Source organism: Schistosoma haematobium, chromosome 5 (assembly GCF_000699445.3).
Source record: "Schistosoma haematobium chromosome 5, whole genome shotgun sequence".
Taxonomy (NCBI): Eukaryota; Metazoa; Platyhelminthes; class Trematoda; order Strigeidida; family Schistosomatidae; genus Schistosoma; species Schistosoma haematobium.
This window is the reverse complement of record NC_067200.1, coordinates 12,917,152-12,941,120: the sequence shown is the minus strand read 5'-3', so window position 1 is coordinate 12,941,120 and position 23,969 is coordinate 12,917,152. Positions and strand designations below refer to the sequence as shown.

Here is a 23,969-nt window from a genome sequence, read left to right as displayed (position 1 = left end):
AGACAGTTTCATTGAAGAGATCTCATTGTCGTCCTGGCCAACATCAGCCCCTACTTCGTGCCTACTCGGGTGCTATTTCATAACGACAATGAGAGATTTGTAACCAAACCCTCTGGTACGAGGAACAAAACACCACCGAATGACCAGCATCAACTAGAGAACCGTTTGTCATCAAGAAGCACTGAGAAAATATTTAATTGAAGTTATCTGGTACTGTTTAGTAGAGTACACATATGTCCACCTACATTGAAGTGAACTCGGGTCATTCATGTTTCATGAAGAAAACCAAATCATCCAATCACCATCGAGTATATGTTCAATGGTCTAACTTCGGTTGATCTGTTCTATTCCATGGTCATCAATGATTGTCACTAGCTATATACTGACTCATTCCTAAATTGGTTGACTCCATATGGGCACTGACCCTTGAGAATACTGACTTCATTCATGAACGTATTGCGAATTTGTGTTTGATGATTTTACGGGAGAATTTTCGGTTATTAAAATGAATGAATATTATTCTGATCGACTGATGATATCCATATCTATGGTGGCGAAATCAAATACTAAAATACTCTTATGAATAAGGTGGTCGAAACATCCATGGAATTTAATTTCACAAAATAAGGTTATCAGTCAGCTGAATAGACTTCAGCCAATTAAAAGTATCATTTTTACTTAAAATATAATCAGATGGCAAATAATTAATAAAACATGACAATAAAGATCACAGAAAAAACTAATGGGACTGTTCTTTTGTTTGTTATATCATTGCATTATTATATCACGTCAGTATTTATTTTCATTTTAGTCTGGTTTAACACCATTACACGTTGCATGTTTCATGGGGCATCTAAATATTGTCGTTTTATTATTACAACATGGTGCTAATGCAAATGCACCAACTGTACGTTGTGAAACTAGTTTACACTTGGCAACACGTGCTGGACAAACTGATGTAGCTCGTTTACTCTTACGTAATGGTGCTCAAGTGGATGTGAAAGCTAGAGTAAGTTATATAATTAATTGAATGAAACTGATCCACTATTTTTGTAATGAAATGTTTAAATGTATTTTTAAGAGACTAGTTTATATAAGTGAGAGGAACACCGATAATTGTTTAATAAAAAACCAGTATGGAATTCGTTAAATAATCAACGATTTCATTCTTATCAAATCTGAATCTCAACTATATATTATTCAATAATAATGATTATTTCAGTTATTTATTTACACTGAAAAAGTGACTTGCATTAAATCATGAAACGTTAGAAATATAATTTTTCTACTCAATGGGATATGACAAAAATGTATTTATGATTAACTCTCTACCCAATACTCAACTTATTTGAAATGATCAAGTTCAACCGTAGTATTGATACTTATATTATTCAATATTATGCATTGTCTTTTTCCCTTTATGGAACAAGACTTATGCTAAAATGTATACGTTTATATCACGTATTAGATTTGTTTCCCATGTAATATAGACGTAATAAAATAATGTTTTAATACTGTCAAATAAGTCACAGTTCACAAAATTATTACCAATAAATCATTATTGTTTATTCTTTTGTTTGATGTTTTTTCCGACTTAAAAATGCTGGAATTACCAATAGTAAGCATTGTATAGTTATTTCTTCAAAGCTTAAGAATTTCTGTTCATTTCATAATCATGAACAAATATAGCACCGTGTCCATAAACCTACAGGTCTTAATCCAAATCTATGCTCTTACCCTTAGAGTTTGTAAACAAAAAGAGAGTTTACTTTGTGTTCTGTGATAAAGTCGTCATTTAATCTCTGGTTGTTTTTGATGATAAGTAAAGCTCTTAAGTGTTTACTACTTAATTCATGTACGTGAACATATACTTCTACAATAAGACAACAGATTATTGTGATTTTAGTTTCAAACCATAAACATAATCTATTCAATTAAACTGTGGTAAGTGAACTAACATATAATTCGAATTCAATTATCAACTGCCTCTTCGTACTAGTTCTCAGAGATCATTGAATCTCATCATTTAAACTTGAGATATTGCTTCAAGATGTTTGAAAAAATGTCTTCTTATCAAATATAATCTAATACTTGTTACAGAACATTCCAGCTACAAGATCGTTTATTTTCTAGTTTGATGGGTTCAAAAATGTGGCAAACTGTTCTTTCAGCATCAAAAAGACTTTTATCAGCGTAAGGGATTTGTGTAGATTATTGGATTTTATAGTTGAACTAACTAATTGACTTCAATTAAACAGTTAGTGAAAACCACTAAGCACTATATAGCTGTCTCTTTCGTATATGAGACTTCCTAACACTGTTTCTCTGCAACCACACCAGGGATCAAACTCAGAATTTTCAGTTCTCACCGCGAGCATTTCACATCGGAACTACTGAGTTGGAATTCAATTGATTGAATATCTATTTTCATTCAATTCATGATTTCACGTAACCATTTCCCAGTGATATTAGTGGGAGATTGTCTGACACTCGATACAGTTGAATTCCACTAGTCACTGGTTCAATCAGTGCTAACTAGTTTTCAACGATTGTTTAACTGAAATCAATTCATGAAGTAAACTATGAAATTAAACTGATTACATCCTTCAAAATCTTAGTTTTCAATCAAATGTTGCTGTTATAGAACAAGTATTACTTATTAATTGAAAAATGCACAGTAATATTTTTTTTTCATAGATGATTAATGAGAAAAGATCAATAAATCATCCTTTTCTCTTCTCCTTTATTCATCTTTCTCTTCCTCTCTCTTTCTAATCATTTATAAAATCAGGGCAATCAGACACCACTTCATATAGCATCACGTATTGGTAATTTAGAATTAGTCACTTTACTATTGGAATATGCTGCTAATGTACAGTGTTCAACCAAAGATACTTATGCAGCATTACATTTAGCTGCAAAAGGTAATCATAAAGAGATATGTGAATTATTATTAAAAAATGGAGCAGAATTAGAAATAACAACGAAGGTAATTAAATATTATTGTTTATTATAAAATATTTTAATTTATTTAACTATAAATATTATCTTTGACTATGTCTGTAAATGACAACATGCTAGATTCTAATGGTGTGAATGGTTCACATGAGGAACCCTGAATGGGAATTGATAAGCCGATCGTTTATATCCTCCATAGTGAGGAAAGATCATACACTCTGTTTACTTGAGGTAGGGCAATATTAACACGGACATGAGAAAGTGAAAACCAATGTCCGGTTCACATAAGTAATTGATCAATTGAGAAACCTTGATTTCAAACCGATAGTGGACGTGGTCTTTAGAATGTTAGACGAACGAGTTGTGTATGCACCTATTTTAGTCACTGGCTACCATCAAAATGGATGCAGACTCTGCCAGGGAAGTCCTACTCACTGCCTTCTTGTGGCGGGGGTGTTGTTTACGAAAATGAGAGGACGAAAAGCGAATGTCCGGCGCTTTAACCGGATTCCAAATCTATGGTGCACATGGGCACCAGTATCCTGCGGGAACAAATGGCGTATGAACCAATAGTTGGTCACCGGCTACCATGGGACTGCATCTCCTTACGATGCTCCACTGCCTTGTGGGTTAGACCTTTAGGTCAAAGGCTCGGGGTGTGGCCCCCTAAGATAACCACCTGATTCGGTCTGGGCACCCGGGCAGTATCGCAGCCCACACGCAATTAATGAACTGAAATTGTGTGGCGCATATATATTTGGCGCACTCCTGTACCAATAGATATGTGTTCAAATAAAAAAAATCATTCTGATATAAACACATTATCTTGTAGATTGAAATTCCGGGTCAAATTATCCAAAGTGTTCTGGTATTATTATGGCCTGCACACCAACCATGAAATTAACAGTTATGCTGTATTTCCCATTTATATATGTTATCAAACATTTTTGTTGTGGTAAAATTAAATAACACAAGAAAGAAATAACTGTCCAGTATTCATTTTGGTTTATTTATCTTTATCTTATTATAAAAGAATTTACGCAACCTGACTGTGCATTTTGTAGTTTATTTTCTATTTATGTTACTTTCCTAATAAACGTAATGGATACTTGAATACAATAATTCAGAAATAAAGATGATCGAGTTGATATCTATGGGGAAAATACTCAAAGGGATTGTTATGACGAGCCTTCTTTAGTTGTTATCAGTTTTAGGATATTGGTTTCATATTTCTCTATATTCTTGATAATGATTTAAAATGTGCTTTTTTAATTACATTTCGTACTGTTTGTTTGAATCTTCCCAATAATGTTTAGGACTGCAATTGATCAGTCTCTTATTTGCATATGTGCATTCTTTATGGATTGCCTCGATATTACCCTAAATCTAAAGTATTATAAGCAAAATGGATGATGGTTTGCGGTAAAATTCAGGACGTGCGTTTCGTCCTCTTTGGGACTCGTCAACCTGGTGTACCTGTAGCTAAGTGGATAACACAATGGCGTTTGGAGCGAAAGGTTATAGGTTCGAGTCCTAGAGTGAACATCAACTCTGGGATGTAGGGACATCCAGCTGACGATTCCCAAACGGAATGGAACGCGCGTCCTTGATTCCACTGCTCGTCACCATACATCTTTGCTTAAACGGATTAATGTTTGTGTAAGAGGTTTATGGAAATGGTTGAATCCTATCGTCTACATCACGCTGACGTGTCTGCCTAAAGGTTGAGCAGTTGGTCGGAAACCTGAAGGTCCTGAGTACGATAGCATTTATGTGCTGCCGAACTGTTCCATGTTCAGGCGAACCAACTGTTCAGTACGCTCTCGCTTCGAGAGTTTTTGGTAATGATGATCTGAATCATAAGTTATTTAATGTGTACTTTATAAATATGCTGTGTATAGAAAATAGGAATCATTTAACAGTTGTTTTTAAACATAGTTCGAAAAGCCTCGATAATGTCTATTCATAGCTCTCCCATAGATCATGAGTATGTACAGAATATTTAGTTGCGGTTCGCTTGATTGTTGCGATCAGTGGTTGAAGTCAGTCATAGCAGTTTAAGTCCATTTACTCCTAGTTTACTCGTAGATCCAGAGTTTCAATAAGATTTCATACTTTTTGTTCTGAGGGTTCATTCTTTTTTCTCCACTCAGAATCTCTATGTTTAACCATTTTCGTTATCACTAGTACTATTAATTCTGCTACCTCGGTATTCATTTTATTAATCTCATATTAATGTGCAAAAAGACATAAAGTAGTGGTATCTCGTACAGATGCCCAGTTGTCCCAAAATGTTAGGTTGCTTAGATTTGACTAGAATTGCTCAGTCTACCCTCTTAACGTAGTAATGGAATAAATACAGTTGAAAAAAGATCAAAACAGGTTATTTTGTTTGATACATGTCATTTTTTATTTCAATAAATTCATTATTTATTTCCAACTTCCTTCTTTAATTTCGTATAAATTGTTTCCACAGTATAAATCACGGAGTGTTCTTAGTTGGATCACCATTAAAAACCTGAAAGCACTGAACGTCCATTTCGTATTAATATGAAACGTTTCAGCAGTGCCCATTCACCACTCGGCATCCGAGGATCGAACCTAGGATCTGCTGAGGAGTCCCATGCTAGGACGAGCGAACTATCATTTACTTCCAGGTTTTATACGTTAGTCTAACTAAGAGCATTTCATAATTTGAACTGCGAAAATTCTACAATGTTCTCAAATCTTTTTCCATACTACTAATAAAAGTTTTTGTTTGTATCTCTCTTCATTCACAATCATGTAGTCTGGTTTCACTCCATTACACTTAGCTGTGAAACATTCGCATTTAGAAACAGCTAAATTTTTACTTTTATCCGGTGCTGATATGAATGCAGTTGGACGTAATGGTTTAACACCATTACATTTGGCTACACATTACGGATGTTTACCTATGGTTGAATTATTACTTGAACATAAAGTGAGTTGTTTTTTATACTAAAGCTTTCTCCTGTGACTTAATCATAAAACCAATCAATTTCATCATGTTCACGTAGAATTCAGTTAAATATCACTTCATAGTTAACATCATGAACTGATCTTAGTTGAAGAATCACTGAATACTGGGGAACACTGGATAGCTGTTCTATCCTAGTGTTTATCCATGGGTGTTAAACCCAGGAAACAGGTTTTTCGTACAAATAACTAAGTTGATTATGTACATAATCTATTTTTAAATGGTTTTATTGAACATAAGTCAGTTAGGCATGGACATTGCAGGACCTGGGAGATATGTGGATTGGCTCACGTTACGACACTAGATCAGTATAGTGAGATACCAGAATAGTTGTAGTAGAAACAGTAGCAGTAGTAGAAGAAGAAGTAGAAGAAGTTAGGAACAGATACTATGATTCGAGAGGGAATAATGAAGATGGTTTCGAAAGCTGAGGTTTGAGGGAAGACAAAGAGTGAATGCATATTCTTCATTGTGTCTGAGCTTGAGTCATTTTATCCACCATCTGAAACTATTGATTAAGATAATCGTGTAAACTCTAACTAGGTAATCTTTACCTACCTACCATCACGGCTCAGTCCAACCGCTGACTACGTACATGAAGTGCTGATTTAACTAAATGGTGTGTATAAACCGTCAGACAAGAACTGTATTAATTAGGAATATGAAGAAAAATAAGCGAATAGAAACTTGGTTTAGACTACCTGCATTTCAAATATCGTTGCTCTTAAAGTTATTTTTATTGATTATAACGCTGCTTTTAACAAATAAGTTTCATATAGTCAATTCTATATCCTTTTTTCCTACTAGTTAATGGACTGATTAGTTGTTACTATTATAATAATAAGGTATTGAAAAAGGATCATCTTTTAACTGATCGATTTAATTGGTGACATTTTAATGATCGATTTTTGCCAAGTAAAAATAATTCGCTGAACATGATTGACTTATCTGCATAGTAGCTATTAAACTAAGTAATGTAAGAGGTCACAGTAAACTGCACTACAGTAAACCTTTTTTAGCCCAAATTATTTTAAATTTGTTGACATCTATCTCATCCTAGGTGTATTTGTAATCGTGAAGAAGTTTTTTGTAGTCTTGAAACAATCTACCTTGGGCATGAGAATAGAATAAAGATTGTAGGATTATTTAGACTTATTTTTTCATTATCACTGGTTTTAAACATTTCTCACAAACATTTCCAAAGTTCTCCGAGAATTTCAACAAAATTTAAAGGATTTTATTATTGATTATACTCATTTGGAACTTGACAGAATCATTAAATCATGGACAATTCTTAATTATTTGCCTTCATTCCTCTCTGCTTCATCTTCTTGACACATTTCTTGGTTGATACTTTTTGTATCTAAACCTTACGTCCATATTCATCTGTATTGGTATTTTTTTAAATGTTCTCGTTGATGTTACTGACTGCAGTTAAAATGTTTGTAGCTTGATAGCAATAACGAGGCAATTCACACAGGATCTATGTATGCCAAAAGGATATTCGGTCAATTGCAGTCTATCCCACTGCTCAAGTCAGTATTTATCTGGACTCAGTAGCTAACTTAAAAACGTACTGATTATTTAAAACGAAAGCTATCAGGTTCTAGTCATCGTGTGAACACTAACACGGGTGCTAGTGCATCCAGCTGACGAGAGAGCCTCCTTGATTCCACTGTTACCCACTATCGAATTCTGTTTATAATTCTGAAGTTCATATCTTTTTTTTACAAACTTGATTTAGGGCTTTTCATTTGAGACGTCTTTATTTATATATCATACTCGAAACATTAGGATTTAGGATAGTAGAAGTATTGAATGATCATTATCCACGCTTCTGAAATTTCAGTTCCAATAAAGTTAGGTTAGTCTATGTATGTGTGGTTGTGAATATACATCAATTCACATATCATGAATACTATATAGTGATACTCAATCACTGCTTAAGTTTAAAAGGACTCTAGTGATTTACTAAAATGAACAACTATCTTTTTTAATAATAAACATAATTTTTGTTACATTCCAATGAGTAGAAAATCGTATTTCTGACGTTTCGTGACTGAATGTAAGCCACTTCTTCAGAGTAAGTGACAAAACTGTTTTTTTATTCTGTGATTGATATGTATAGTTTGATTTGTTATTTTAGAACCGATTAAGCTTTACTCATTGTTCGATTCCTGATTCGTTTTTTGATCACTAATATGTGGTTTTAACTTACGATAATCTCGAATTATAAACAACTGAGAGATTCTTTTGATAAGAACATGATCTCTGAAAACTAAATAGATCAGCTGATTTATACACAACACTTTCCCACTAACATTGGGAAAGGGTGAAGAAAAAGTCAAAAATTATACTATAACAACCTCGTTTACGTAATAACGAATGTAATCTTGAGCTAAAAATAGTGAACCAAAAGCGAAAACAGACAATTAGATAACAGCGAAATTTTAGCATTGTAATATGACCTAGATAAAAGATACTACAGACTTCCTCGCGAGTCTAAACAATTATGTATTTACAAAGGCTTAATAAATCTAGGTTTATTTTTCTTCAGTAGTTATACATCCGAACATACCAACACATTACTTTAAAAATAGTATAATTGTTTCTGTCCTCCTCTATTTTTTTTTAAATTTTAGGCATCTCCAGTTTCACAAGCTAAAAATGGTTTTATTCCATTGCATATTGCCGCAGAAAAACATTTAGTGGATATTGGCAAATTATTAATTGAAGCTACTGTTGACAGTAATAATAAGAATAAGAAAAATACTAATGATAATGGCGGTTGTGGTGTCGATGGTGGTTGTTGTAGTATACAATCACGTAATGGTTTCACTCCGTTACATTTAGCTTGTCAAGATGGAAATGAGAAAATGACTAAATTACTAATTGATTCTGGATCTAAAGTAAATGCTTTAGCGAAAGTAAGCCACTGTATTATTATTATTATTGTTATTAGTAGTAGTAGTAGCAGTAGTAGTAGTAATAATAGTAGAAGTAGTAGTACTAGTAAGGGTTTAGAATAACTTTCCATAGTTGATATTTAGTATAGTAATTTATCAGTGGCTGTTGTCATATGAACATCGCGAGCATAATATTTTGAGATAGGGTTATGTCATAAATGTTGGTATATTTGGTATGTGGTTAGCGGTGGAATTGAGAACGGATGTTATTTCTTATCAGAGACTTTTTGACTGGATATACCTACATCCCAAAGTTGATTTTTACACTGAAACTTCGACCTTATACTTCTTTCTCTATTGAACAATTGAGTTAAGATGTCTGCTAACCTATTCAACGTGTAAGAATTTATTAATAGTGGTTTGAAATTTTCGTTTTTTACACATAATGACTGTAGTATTATGTTATTATTTTTTTGTTGGCATGCAAATGATGTTATTCCAACTACAGCTTTGTTTACAGTTAATTCAAAACTGTTAATGTAAGTCGAACTTCATACACCATTACAAATATTTAGTCCAATTTCAGTTTTATATTAGTTATAACACCCCACTACACCGAATGTAACTCACATCTCTATACAGTTATATTAGAAATGTTGTTATTTATAAATTTATTCACCTTATTCTCTAGATTCAAAGAGTCCAGCTAATGTAGTAACTTAGTATACACATTCACTGATGTATCCTAATTCTTGAATTCTTAAGCACTTTTTGGGACATCTTTGCACGTGCATGTAGGATAAATTAATTAGTAAATCTATACACTTAACTACAATTTAATAACATTTCAATTTCTAACTACTTATTTTGATTATAGTAGTTAGATGAGTTTTAAAAAATACATGTGTTTAAATACTTGTGAAGAATAGCGTTCAGTAGTTGAACTAATTTCATTTCCTTTATCTTCTTATTCCATCAGTGTACACTAGAATATGAGTTTGCTACCTCTTTTTCAAGTGTAAAATACTAGTAGTAGTGAGTTTATTAATAGAGTTTATTCAATATTAGAATGAATAACTATTGAAATTAAGATAAGAAATATTAAAAACAGCATATTTGCTTACATATACAGCATTAGACCATAATAGTTAGAAGACATTTTTACAGTTAATAACATCAATTGGTAACAGTGAGTTATTATTTCAGTAATAAAAGCTAAGTAAAAATGTTATTTAAGTTGTGGGGTATGGTGGAGGATATTATTTTCACAAGTTGTATGTTTAATCTGAATCAAAATATTTGGTGATGAAAATGCTGAACACAGGTAAAATATGTGTTAAGGGCAAATGCGTGTTAAATTTGTTCTAACTAAAATTTTATTTACTTATATATAACATACAATAGGTGACGTACAATGGATAGCTTTTAAAATCTGCTTACCGAAATCAGTTTGCTTTCCAGAATTAACTTCATATTCAAGTCTAAATGTTCTAATCGTTATCTTTTATCGCTTTTTGAACGATAGAGGTTGAACATGTCTAATAATTTAAACAATACAACTAGATCCATCAGTAAATGCATATGAAGTTTACAATAAAATGTCAACAATTTTTTCATATCTCATGATCTCATTTTGGATTAAAGAGTATAACTTTATTATAATGTTCTTGTAAATGTACTTTTCGGAAATTCTGTTAAATCTACAATGTATACTTTAAATCCAGTGGTTTCAATAAAGGACGTTTCCTAGAAATACTTAATACTTTCGCTTTAGTTTTCGATTAGATTGCATATTTTATTCGGTAGATTAATGGAGATCTATATTTTAATGATGGAATACTGACACTTCTCAACCTTATATCGTTAATATAATCTAAATAGATTGTTTTGGATCAGTGAATCACAAATTTCACGAAATTTTATTGAGATTCTAATAGGAAAAAGCTGAGGAAGTTTATACCCCGGTTCATGTAAATCCATAATCCATATGGACTGCATTTCATTGTGCTTTATAATCTCATTAGTATTCATTCAAAAAGGAAAGCTTGACTTGTTGTACTCTTGAGTAGTAAAATCTTTTGCTTGTTGATTGTTAACGTTTTTAACTATAACCATGCCACTCGTATCTTGTGGTTATATGTGAGGTTACTTGGATTTTTTGGGAGAATGTAGATATTTGAATTGGTCGTCAGAGAAGGATTGTAACTTAAAGCGTTCACATTGTCAGTTAAAAATACCTGCACAAGGGTTATGATCATTAGATTCTCGTTTAGTAGGCTTCGTGCACCTATTTCATGTGTTGAAAAGTCTAGACTGATCTCTAAAACTTTTGTCAGTGTTTTTACCGTATTTCTAGATTTTTGGTCCCTTGGCTGACATGACAGTATGAGATTTGAGTACTTTTTATGCTGTTTGATGCCACGTTTGCATAGCAGTAATTGTAACTTCCACGCGCTGTCTTTATATTCAAATCTAAATCTGATCATACCTTCATAACTTTTGAGCCAAAAATAAAAAATAATGCCATCAAGTGAATCATACAAAAAATCCGAAATATGATAAGGAATCTACACAGCTGACGACGTCGCGTAGATTGTAGCATATAGACGTGTCGACGAAATTTTTATCGGCTTCATTTGCTGCATAGGCAACAATTTCAAGTCAGTTGACATCGTTCTGAAATAGGCATCTTAAAAATATTTTGACTTGAAACAAGATTGATTTATTAGTGTTGTGAGTCGAATTAAATGCTGATTACGACTACTGAGATATAGCTGTTCACTATGACTGCAGAATAACCGTTATCTGCTACCTATTGCAACTCAAGGAAGAAAACGAGACTGAAGAAGAATAATTTATTTACCAATCACTCATTAGACGACATCTACAATGATTGTAGTAAAAACTAAGGATCATTTACAATGTTCAATCAAACAATAAATATGGGTGAATAAAACTAGCAGTTGATCAGTAACTAGATGTGTGTAAATAGTTTGCAAACTAAGTGACTTGACTGAGAAGTATAGTTCATCTCAGAATTATTTAGCCACTTACCAACCTTACTTTCCAAGTAGTCATGTTCTATTCGCCTTTAAAGAACTACTTTGTAGACCTTCAGTATGAGATCGTACCTGGTGTTTAGCAATGCTATTACTGAATGGTTTGTCGATCTAATCGTAGATTTATTCCTAGTGAACATAACTCGGCGTCCAAATGAGCAGAAGTACGATTTTACCAAATCCTTTTATAATTTTTGCCTTAATCCACTATTAATCGTATATATTATGTGATATTTAAAAGAGTTGTAGAGTTTCAGTTACATATATTGTTTATAAAAGATAAGTTGTTTTAGTTCTCAGTACAATGGTTTTCTTTTTCTTCCAATCTCATTGTTGTAAACGGAAATACAGGTGGAGAAGACCAATTTATTGTGAAGTCCATACATTAAATATTTCATTTCCAAATCCCCCATCGATTGTTTGAATCTTCATCGTTCCTTTATTGCTATTACAATTACGCTCTGTTCCCGTTCTCTTCGATACGATCTTCCCAACTTTCTGATGTCAAGCGTTCCACTTGTGCTTGGTGTTACATACTACTTATGTCGACAGACGTAAGTAGCATACACCACACTCGTTCCCCCTTTAAACAGTTGCTCTTGCGGTGGTTATAATTTCCGTCTGTCGACATAAGTAGCATACACCACATCATTATTAAGGCGAATTTTTATTCACAACACTAGATTTATTGGCATTTGATAGACTGCATTACTAAATTATCAAACTAATCACTTATATTTTCACAGTTGAAATCATGAAGTGATCTTAACTAGATTGCCATTGGAAACCTGAATGCACTGGACGGTTGTTTCGTCATCATATGGGACTCATGTTAATTATTTGTAGAGAATATATATCAGTATGAGGGCTTATTAAAATAAAATCATCTGACAACAATTTACTGTCTCATGTGTGTACAATAAATAACTAATTTTCAATATTTAATTTAAACTTACAATTTATTTATTTATTTTTATGTCTAGAATGGCCTTACAGCAATGCATTTAGCAGCACAAGAGGATAGTGTTAAAGCTGCAGAATTATTATTTAACGCTGGTTCTGAGTTAGATTTGAAAACAAAAGCAGGATATACTCCTTTACATACAGCTTGCCATTTTGGTCAAGTGAGTAATATATATATATATATATATATATATATATATATATATATATATATATATATATATATATATATATATATATATATATATATATATATATATATATATGGTATTAAAGCGATTTCATATCATAACTATCTTACGTTGCTGCTAATTCCTCTGTTTATGTGTGTGCAACTATTTATGTTTGGATAACTTTTGAGGAATGATAAGTCATATGAAATTGAGGAGTCAAATGAAAGCAATTTTATTGTATGCTATCAAATTATCAATTTGAAAAGATAGATTTTGTCTGCTGAATAATTTCATTTAGTAAACAATTTAAAAGCAACAACTAGTCTATGAATAACTACTCAGTAATTCATTCATACAATCTCCGTACCAGATCGAACCTATGACTAGGTCTGAGTTTTCATGAGTATTGAGTAACTCCCTAATTGATAACGGATTATGTTGAAAACCGTCTTCAAACCATAAGCCATAATCTACCTAAACGATGTGATAATCATATGTTCACCGGTGACTACCTCTAAAATGGTTCTGATCAAGTTCTAGTAAGAAACTATGTGACTTGTGTAGTTAGGTCATACCCCTGATATTGTCTAATTATGGGTTTACTTAGAGAAATGAAATTGTAAACCTTTAAATCCAAATCCCATTGTTAAACGTATCTTGATTACTGTACGGTAAACAAACCATTTATCTAACGTCGAACAGGGTTGTGGTTGAGCTCTGATGAATAATTTCACAGTTATTCAAAGTAGATATGTTCAGTGTTGTCTTATTTTCAGTGGTTCACCAGATTATATCAGTCCATGGTGAGAGTAATGCATTTAACAAACAAAAGTTCAACCCAACCAATAATCGTCTAACAGACTGAAACTTCGAACGATCAAAAATCGGTTGAAACAACTAACATCATAATGTAAATATTAACTTTTCTTGCTAGCTTAATACATTGTCGTTAAGAATTCTTGATGTGAATAGTTTAAGCATGGTGTAGTGCATTCCAAGCGACCATCTGGTTACTTTATTCGTCTTCTTAAATTCTCGTAAAGCTGTGGCTTAGCGATCAAAGCGTTAAACTTCCAGTTACTTGTTCCCAGATTCTAACTCTCACCCTATCGACCTTATTTAACCTAATAGCTTCTTCCTTTCTAACGCTTGAAGTGTACCTCGGTGCAAAGTACAATAATTCTCTATACCTGGTAAATGAGTTAATAACGAAAACACTAAATTTTTTACCTATGATGTATTTTGTATTATCTCTTTTCACTAGGTAAATATGGTTCGATTTTTACTTGGCAAAGGTGCTGATGTGAATGCTATAACATGTATGGGATCAAATGCTTTACATTTAGCTGCACAACAAGGTCATTCGACAGTTATTTACATTTTATTAGAAAGTGGCGCTAATCCAAATATGCGTAACAAGGTGATTAATTACGTATATTTATGATATTTCCTATTAAATTTTCATCTTAATCTTCAGTATGTAATTCTGTTGCATCAAAAAAGCGATGATATCACACTACTTCTATTATATGACAATGGATATGAACAGACAAACTTCAACATATTCATCAGTCAAAAAAAGGTTTTGTTTATCAAAATCAACATGAGGCTGACCTATTCGATGATGATGACAATCCATACTTGAATTGTTGTTCGGCAAGAAACACCTTAGTCTATCAGTACAACAACATATTATATCAAAATTGTTTTTCTTCTGAGGAAACATTCAAAAATAATAACTTCACACCAAAAGAAACTATTCAATTAGTTCTTAAATTAATGCGCTGATTCCTATTCAATAAAATCAAAAGTATCTTTCAAACTTTATTGGCAAAAATGGATGGTGGCCAGCAGTAAAATCCAGGGCACGTGTTTTGTCACATTTGGGACTAATCAGCTGAATGTACCTGCACCCCAGTGTTGGTGTTCACTCCAACTAATTACATTTCTCTAGTGAGAAGCCGTGACCAGTGGAGTCCAACTCATGTCGGGTGGAAACAGTTATCCACCTCAGACAATGAATGAAGGGTCTCAAAAGATCATGGATCAATTGAAGATAGACATCAATACTGTTGGATGCCGGCTCAGTGGTCTAGAGGTTAATTGTTTGAGTGCGATACCGAAGGTCCTGTGTTCGAGTCTCGTGTACGTGATCGTGGACGCGTACTACTGATGAGTGCCGTACAAGGGCGAAATGGCCATCCAGTGCTTCCAGTTTTTTAATGGTGGTCTTGCTTAGATCCACTCAGGAATTCAACTCTTAAAACAAGTACAATCTCCACAAATCACCATTCTGAAAATAATAAACTCTTGAATTAAATACTTCCAGAAGTATATTGTGGTTTATTGATTATCGTCAAAAAAGAAATCTGATCCAACAAAGTGTATTAGTTTTTAAAATTGCGTACATCTAGTTCGTCACTGATATATAGGATTATATTTTTAGACAACGAACTTGAAACTAGTTCTAAATTTGTTTGTATATTTACTGCTTAACTTGAATTAAGTTTAGTCTACAGATGTAATTAAGTTTTTTAGATAGTCTCTCCGTCAATAACAGATAGTTTTATTTGTCTGTTCAATACCGTAACAATCATCCTTTTAATTTACTAATAAGTTAAAATGATATATATATATATATATATATATATATATATATATAGCTAGGAAATTTACGGAACAATGTTCTGGAATAAACTAGATTACTATGGTCACATAGTTGGCATCATAGACTGATCTTAGTTAAAGAGTTTTTGAAAACCAGAGAATTCCAGACAGCTGTTTCATCTTAGCCTGACTTTTCCAGTAAGTGGGTACCTACGACTTCACATCGAGATCCCAGTAAAATCTTTTCAACAAGTGTACAGTGTCTAGCGTTTTCATCCATTTAGTGAACCCATCAACATCTGTTTTTTATGAATACTGCAATGTGACGCATTTCAACATGTTGTATGGAAAAAGACTGATAAAGTTGGAGTTATGGTTCTAAACGAAATTCTCATTGAAAATTTCCCCCTTCTATACAATACACACCCATGAGATGAACGGAAAATACTTGAAAATGATAGATAGGACACATATATTGGACATTGGAAAAAATATATGTAACCACTCCTGTACGTTTTTTTCAACTATTGAACTTAAAATTTTACACGGATTATTATTATTATACCCAACAAAAAATACTTTAATTAATCAATAAAACTAATTCACAATTATGTACAATACAGTAGTTATATACTGTATCCAAAGTATTAGGTATACAACACCTAGTTGTTGAACTACCAACCTATTTTATTCCACTTAATATAATTTCATATTTTCACGTATATTACATACGTGTCTATCATGTTAGTAATTTTGAAATGCATATAAACAAGGTCAACAATGTAATTGAATTTCACCATAAATAAATATCTATATAGAACTGATCGTGTTTATTCTTGTTTCTATGTATTTTTCTTTCTTAATGAATACAGTGACTAATTAGTCTTGTTAATTGTAAGGAGAACTAAGTAAAATACTCTTGATGTATGTATTTATATGATAATTGTATTATTAAAACAAGCTATCTCAATGATCATTTTATGTAAATTTATCAAATCAAATCCTTTTAATATCATATATATATATATATATATTATTAACTAGTATTCCTGTCTTTAATTGTTTTTATTTGTTTAATTCTACAGCTGAAAGAAGTGACAATTGGTGTGTAGATTTAGTGAAAATTGATGTATTTATTCATTAAAAAATTTTCACAGACTGAAATCATGAGTCAGTTGAAGCTAGACCACCATGGAAAACCTGGAAGCACTGGACGGCCGTTTCGTCCCAGCATGGGACTCCTCAGCAGTGCGCATCCACGATCCCGCACCACACGGGGCTCGAACCCAGGACCTATCGGTCTCGCACACGAGCGCTTAACTACTAGACCATTGAGCCGACATTTATTTTTATTTTGTTGTAAATGTAGAAATAGTTTCAGCTGTTCAATCATCTGAGTATGATTGGTTTATTAATGTACTATTCAGATTTAGATGTGGTATTATACGTGTACATATGTACATCGGTAGACCTAGGTCGGTTAAGTGTTAAATAGTCGCTAATGTAGTGTATGATAAAACGCTGGTTGATGCCAACAATGTAAATAAAAATATCAATGAAATATGCTAATAGTAATAACAAAGGTATTGTCATGTGGTTAAATGTAGTCGACAGGAAACCCCGAATCTGGTATTCGTACAAGTTGGCACTCGTCAAGAAAAGCCTATTTGCAACCTTGAGATAACTGGTAATCTCTATGAAATTCAAACCTGAGTCACCTAACTTCACACTACTGAGCTAATAGGGCAGCAGTTGATCTCCTGTAAGACAGATATTGTGCTTACAACTCGTGAGCAAAACATTAATCTAAGATTCTAATGGAATGTCATTTATTAGCCTATGTGGTAGTGTTCCGACTAATCTAAAGTTTAAGCAGAGCTCTGTTCACATTTACATATCATCATACAGACTTGAGAATAAATACAATATCTCCGGCATTATCTGGATTATCACCGTCCCTTAAAAAACTTTCCTCTGGTTTATTCTGTATCAATTATGGTGTGGATATGACACAATGATTGTTCGTTTATTGTATATAGGATTTCTCATGCCTAATACCTCTGTTTATTTACAATCATAGATATTAGGGAAATCTGCTACTTACATATACTTTTCCATTTTCATTTTAAATTTTGGAAACTGTTAATGAATTCATTTTACACCACAATATTTTTAATACTTATCATATTTAATGTCATATTGTCATTTCTATAAAAATAATAATAATAATAACTATTATTTTCTTTTTAGTATGGTTGGACACCAGCTCATGTTGCTCGTCATCAACATTATTTAAATATATTTGAAGCATTACGTCAGGTAACTACATGTGTAGAATCATGGGAGCATGAAAATACTGATGAATTGCCAATGAATGCAGAATTGGCATCATCTATATCATCTGGTCCAGAGTATCATAATTCTTCTTTGAGTAGACAACAACATATCTCTGCTAATCGACTTGGCCTTGAACATCCAGACATGATGAGAGATAATCCAATTACAGATACTGAAGAAGAATGTAGTATGTTACACCGTGTTTTTTGGCTTTTTAGGTGATATTTTTATTTCGATGTATGTTATTTAACAAAGCTGTTTCTTGTAAAGGAGTTGAAGGTAATTAGCGGAAAATTCTAATGAATATTAACTAGCACAAAACCTATGTCAAGAGCGTCTAGCAAACTTCCGAACATATTCCACTTGATATCATTTTGACTAACGCACACATTACAATTTAATCGACAGAATCCGATGGACACTAAAGGAATATCGTGAAAATCCCATTTTGATATTTGGTAAATAAAAAAGGAACGAATCGAGCAAAGAAATTTCTTTTCAGTTAGTTTTTCATCATGGTTCTACACTAATATAAATATGGTCTAAATAATGAAATAATACTCATCGATTAGATACAATACGCAATAATTATATAATGACATACTGATTATCAATTAACATTGAGTAATTGGAAGAAAGAAGGCTAATAATAATCAAAGTAATTTTTCGAAAATTAATAATATTCATCTATCAGTTAACTTACACTAGAGGAAGAACAGAACAATAACATCATTTTTAGATGTCCAACTAACTAGACGAGCAGATGGAACTTTAAAAAGAGGGTCACACAGAAAGTTTACATCTGGACAATACACTCGTTCCTATAGTGCCGTACCGATCAGATGCAAAAGAAACTTGATAAAGATCCTGACTCATCGTGCTAGAATGATTTGCTAAGATGACATTATTGTAGATGAATTGTTTAATATACGTAACTTGCTTAGTAGGAATGTATACCCAACTAAATTCATCGACAAACACATGAAGGAGATGAAAATAAGGACAAGGGTACCTACTGTTCTTAAAATTACAATTCCTAAATGATACTGCTGAAGAGATTGTGACTCAGAGGTCAAGGAAGGCGGTACAAAAAACATTTAATGCAGCCAAACTGAGTGCCGCCTTCTGCAACCGCTACACAATAAAAACAGTTAGTAAAGACAGATTGTTTGAATTCGTCACATCCATGTGTATTTATCGTTTTAGCTGCTCCTATGGAGCCAGTTATATAGGGCGTACAATTCGGCAAGTTCGTCATCGTATAACAGAACACCATCCGTCGTGGTTGAGCAAAGGGCAGGTAAGAGTGATTAAGAGTTCTATTCTCGCTCACGTGATGGACACAAATCATCAAGTTGAACTAAATAAAACTTTTAAGGTTATCCACCATATTCCATCAAATTTGTCACATGGTTTACGAGTGCGTCTTTTGCACATTGTTGAAACCATTACAATCCATGTTCACAAACTTAACCTTTGCATCCAAAAGAAGTTTGCACAACCATTCTAGCTACTTTGGCCATCGGTATGGGGGAGTTCGTAGCAGAACTTTGATAAACTTCCACTTTTTGTATTTTTAGTATTTTACTTATTCCCAACATTTGTTTCTTGATTCCTACATAACTACTACTGACCATTCATCAAAATATTTTGTTAGTTCCTTCCCTTTTTTATATATTATGCAACGTAGCAACTACTTGATTTTCGAATAATTACTTTGGTTATTGTTAACCCTCTTTCTTCCAATTACTCAATGTTAATTTATAATCGATATGTCATCATATAATTATTGCATAACGTATCTACTCGATGAATATTATTTCATTATTCTAAATCATATATATATTAGTGTAGAGTCATGATGAAAAACTGAAGGAATAAACAAGCATGACATTGATTACTACTGAATGATCAGTTATTTAAAGATTAGAAATATGAAGTCCAGAGAAGGGATCTCTTTTCAATGAATTTGTTATCAAGCTGTACTATCGTATATATATATGAAAATATTTTTGTTAAAGTACTAATTCCGTGAGGAAATGTGAACAAGGAATAACTAAGATGACGTAATAGAAAGATTATAATATTAGATTACGTAATACGAATAATAACAGTAGACATAATAAGTTAGTAACGAATTATAACGTGAATGTAGTAAGATGAATAAAATGTTTGTGTTACATTAATTATAGGTAATTAAAGGTAATAGAGGTGCGAAATAAATGAAGTCATATCACGAGCAATTGTGAATAAAATAATGAGTATATGAGACATAAGTATAGGGAGAAATGCAGTAATAATAATGATTTCTCGATGTGCGTCTGATGAGAAGGGGTAACGATTCCTTATAAAGATTGAATATGAAAAGTTAATTTGTTATAGTTGGACAGTTTTGTTTTAAGGAATATTGTATTTAGAATATGATACTTTTGAATTCAATGATTAATGAAATTATAATTGATAAATAAGGAACACTCATCATATGGTTTCAAAATTGTGGGTTCGACCAGTGCTTGGGTCGTGGATCTGCACTTCTGAGGAATCCTATACTAAACTTTTCACCAATTCACTATAATTATGAACAATTTACAATTTATAAACTTATTTGCCTACTTGTTAGAGTGTACCAGTGCGTTTTATCAACAGACCTGATTGAAAAACAGTGCTCAATAACGTAATAAACACCATTCACGTTGTCTATCATCATAGTTATAAGAAACATTGCTACTTATCTAGTCGTCTTAGTGTAGTGTTATTCTAGGCAATGTATTAGTATTTGTATTGGTAGTAGTAGTAGTGGCAGTCGTAGTTACTTTTGTATGTATTATACTCTGATTTTTCACTTCAACTCGCCTTATTTACTTCTGTATACTACAGTTGCTGGAATATTTATTGATTTTTCTACTTTAGTTGAACCGGATTTCACAATTATGCCATCATCACCATTATTTTCACGTGCACAAAGTAGACAGAGTCTTAGTCAACAAATACACATACAACCACAACAACAACAACAATATGTTCAACATCATCCACAATCTCATCACAAATCAGATAACAAACATTCTGATGAACAACAGCATTATGGTCATCGTAGTGGTGGTGTGAATCACGTTAAAATAGCTCCAGATAAATTATCAAATGTATCAGGTAGGTAATGATGTTAGTTCATTCAATCTTTTAATTTTTGTTTTGTAGTTTGTTCATTTCTTTTTCTGATATTTTCAAAACGTTTCAGAATTGTCAGTAATGGGTCGTGGTGATTATCGAATATCATTGAATTCATGTGCTCTATAGTGACTGGCTTTCAGAGCAGATTTCCGAATTTTTTGAGAGAAGCCGTGACTTGTAGAGTTCGACCGTGTCGGGTTTGGGGCAGTGACCCACCGAAGATAATGTAAGATGGTCGTGCAATATCGTGGATTGGTTGAAGTTAGACGCTAACATCATTGAATGCCAACTCAGTGGTTTGTGGGTTAAACGTTCGCTCACGAGACTAAAGTTTCTGGATTTTATTCTCGCTTGCAGGACCACTGATGCACACTATCTAGGAATTTCATACTAGGATGAAACGATCGTTCAGTGCTTTCAGGTTTCCAATGATGATCTTGCTTAGATCGATTTGCGATTTCGGTGTATCAATGTTGTTGAAAAGGCGTTTTGTAGAAGTTGTTCACCTAATAGAGACACTTCACATCACAGGCAGATTTCACCTACATAATGACTGGAAATCAAGAAATACTGAATAATTGTTTGATATTATCACTGAACTTAGAAAGTGTTTAAATTATCTTGACGTTGATGTTTTCGACTGAAATTTTATCGGTTTCAGTTGGTATGTTTGAATTCTGTGTGGTCTGCCTCGGTAAAGCTATTTTGTTACAAGTTTATATTAGAATATCTGGTCTACCTGTTCCTGCCGCCTAGATATTTCAACAAGTCATCTGTCTTCTTGTTTGTTTTAACACAACGTTATGTCGATTAATTGCATAACCTATTCAGGTGCGTTTGTGAAAAGTTTATGACCTTTATCTGTACAAGTTACAAAAATGTACAATCGGAGACATCATGATGGCTAGCAATACACATTGAAAAGAATGAATGTTATTCAGCTATCGACTTCTGAAATGTTGATATCTAGCTTGTGATCACTCAATATTTATCGCAATGATCGATCAAGAAATAGGAAACGGAAACGCGCTGAAATACTTTGTGCTGATAATATATATATATATATATATATATATATATATATATATATATATATATATATATATATATTATTGAATAAAGCTAATAATAATAAATAAATAAATCATGAAAGGTATATCTAACTGATGAGTCCCAAATAAGACTGAACAAGTATCCTGAATCCCACTACTAGCCATAATCCATCTGTTCCATAAAAGTATTTAAATCACGTTTATTCATAATCCTACTGGTTTTTTTGATCCTATGTTATATATATATGGAGATAATCACTGAAATCTGGTGAAAATGAAGGTCAGAATAAGCCAATATCGTTTCTTCAAATTTACTATATTTCGTATGTTATAACTTAAATTATTTGATCATTTCTCAGTGTTTTAGAAGCAATCACTCATGATCAAATTTTACGGATCAGTAAACTAAGAGATTAACTTTACGGTGGAACTATTTATAACTTGTCTTTATTGTTAAATAAAAAATGGGGATCAAAAGAAGTTGGACAATAATAAAGTTTAAGAGAGGAAGCTAAGCAACTGATTGATCATTGAGAATTAACTAATATCATTTTTATCAGAATGGGTTTTGTGGAGATTTTTAGAAATTTCACAAGTTGGCTCATGATTTCAACTTGTGAAATTTCTAAAAATCTCCACAAAACCCATTCTGATAATAATAATCACCTGCTCACTAGTGACTGACTTCAGGAGACACTCCTGGAGTTCTAGTGAGAAGTCGTTACCAGTGGAGTTCAACCAGGTCTGTTGTGAGATAGGAACTCACTGAAGACAATGGTATATGGTGGCGCAACTTCGTGGATTGGTTGAAGTTAGACATTAACACCGTTGGGTGCCGGCTCAGTGGTCTCGCGCGCGAAGCCAGTAGGTCCTGGGTTCGAATCCCGCGGGGGGCGGGTTCGTGGATGCGTACTGCTGAGGAGTCCCATATTAGGACGAAACGGCCGTCCACTGCTTTCAGGTTTTCCATGGTGGTCTAGCTTCAATTGGCTCATGATTTCAACTTGTAATATCATTTTTGTCTAGTCCTTTGTTACTGATGGAATTATATCAATCAAATTGCAATGTAGCCATTAGTCTATATACCTTGACACCGTGTGCGCTACGCACAGTGACCATGTCTCAGACCGTAAGCCTGAGCGACCCAGGTTCTTGTTGTATAAGAAACATCGGTTTTTAAAAATCCAGTTTTGCTGATAAGTAACAATTAGTGCGAAGCCTACGCCCAGCGTCATCAATTATCTCCACTAACCTAACATTCGAATGCTTACCTCTGAATTTTATTTTTTGTTAACATTAACTTCCCACGCTTGCTCCTCTTACAATTATTGATGATACTGATTATTACCCTTAAATCATTATGAGTCTATCAGTTTTCTTGCTTCATATTCAATTTATGTTTTTATTTATTTATTCATTGATCTACTCAGGTGAAGATAGTATACATGAAGGCACAACAGCCGAAAATGCTCACGCACTGAATTGGCGTGATGGACATTTAAATTATGGTACCAGGGTAAGATTATCCGCTTGTATTAGTCTTTATTAGTGTTTAATGTTCTGATCACGTTTCTTTAATTACTGTATATGACTCTATCATTTTTTAAATTTTTCGTAAAAAACAGTATTTAAGTAGTTGTAACTCAATTGTTTATCACAAACGGTGTTGTTAGAATCAAGGCAGGCTTTAATATATACATATATGTATAATTTGTTCAATATGATAGAATATAACAAGACAATAA

At 32.8% G+C, this 23,969-nt stretch overlaps 1 protein-coding gene across 2 annotated transcripts in view; it reads left to right on the top strand.

Annotated features, from left to right (window-relative positions):
• ANK2_13 (Ankyrin-2) overlaps positions 1–23,969 on the top strand; it is a 98,146-nt gene that overhangs the window by 30,398 nt on the left and 43,779 nt on the right. For both annotated transcript variants that reach the window (XM_051217514.1, XM_051217513.1), the window contains exons 9-17: positions 812–1,009; positions 2,792–2,989; positions 5,747–5,920; positions 8,599–8,883; positions 12,905–13,045; positions 14,322–14,477; positions 17,915–18,188; positions 20,912–21,151; positions 23,655–23,740. In XM_051217514.1, the coding sequence (XP_051064932.1) occupies positions 812–1,009; positions 2,792–2,989; positions 5,747–5,920; positions 8,599–8,883; positions 12,905–13,045; positions 14,322–14,477; positions 17,915–18,188; positions 20,912–21,151; positions 23,655–23,740 (1,752 nt within the window). The remainder of the gene's footprint in view (positions 1–811; positions 1,010–2,791; positions 2,990–5,746; positions 5,921–8,598; positions 8,884–12,904; positions 13,046–14,321; positions 14,478–17,914; positions 18,189–20,911; positions 21,152–23,654; positions 23,741–23,969) is intronic.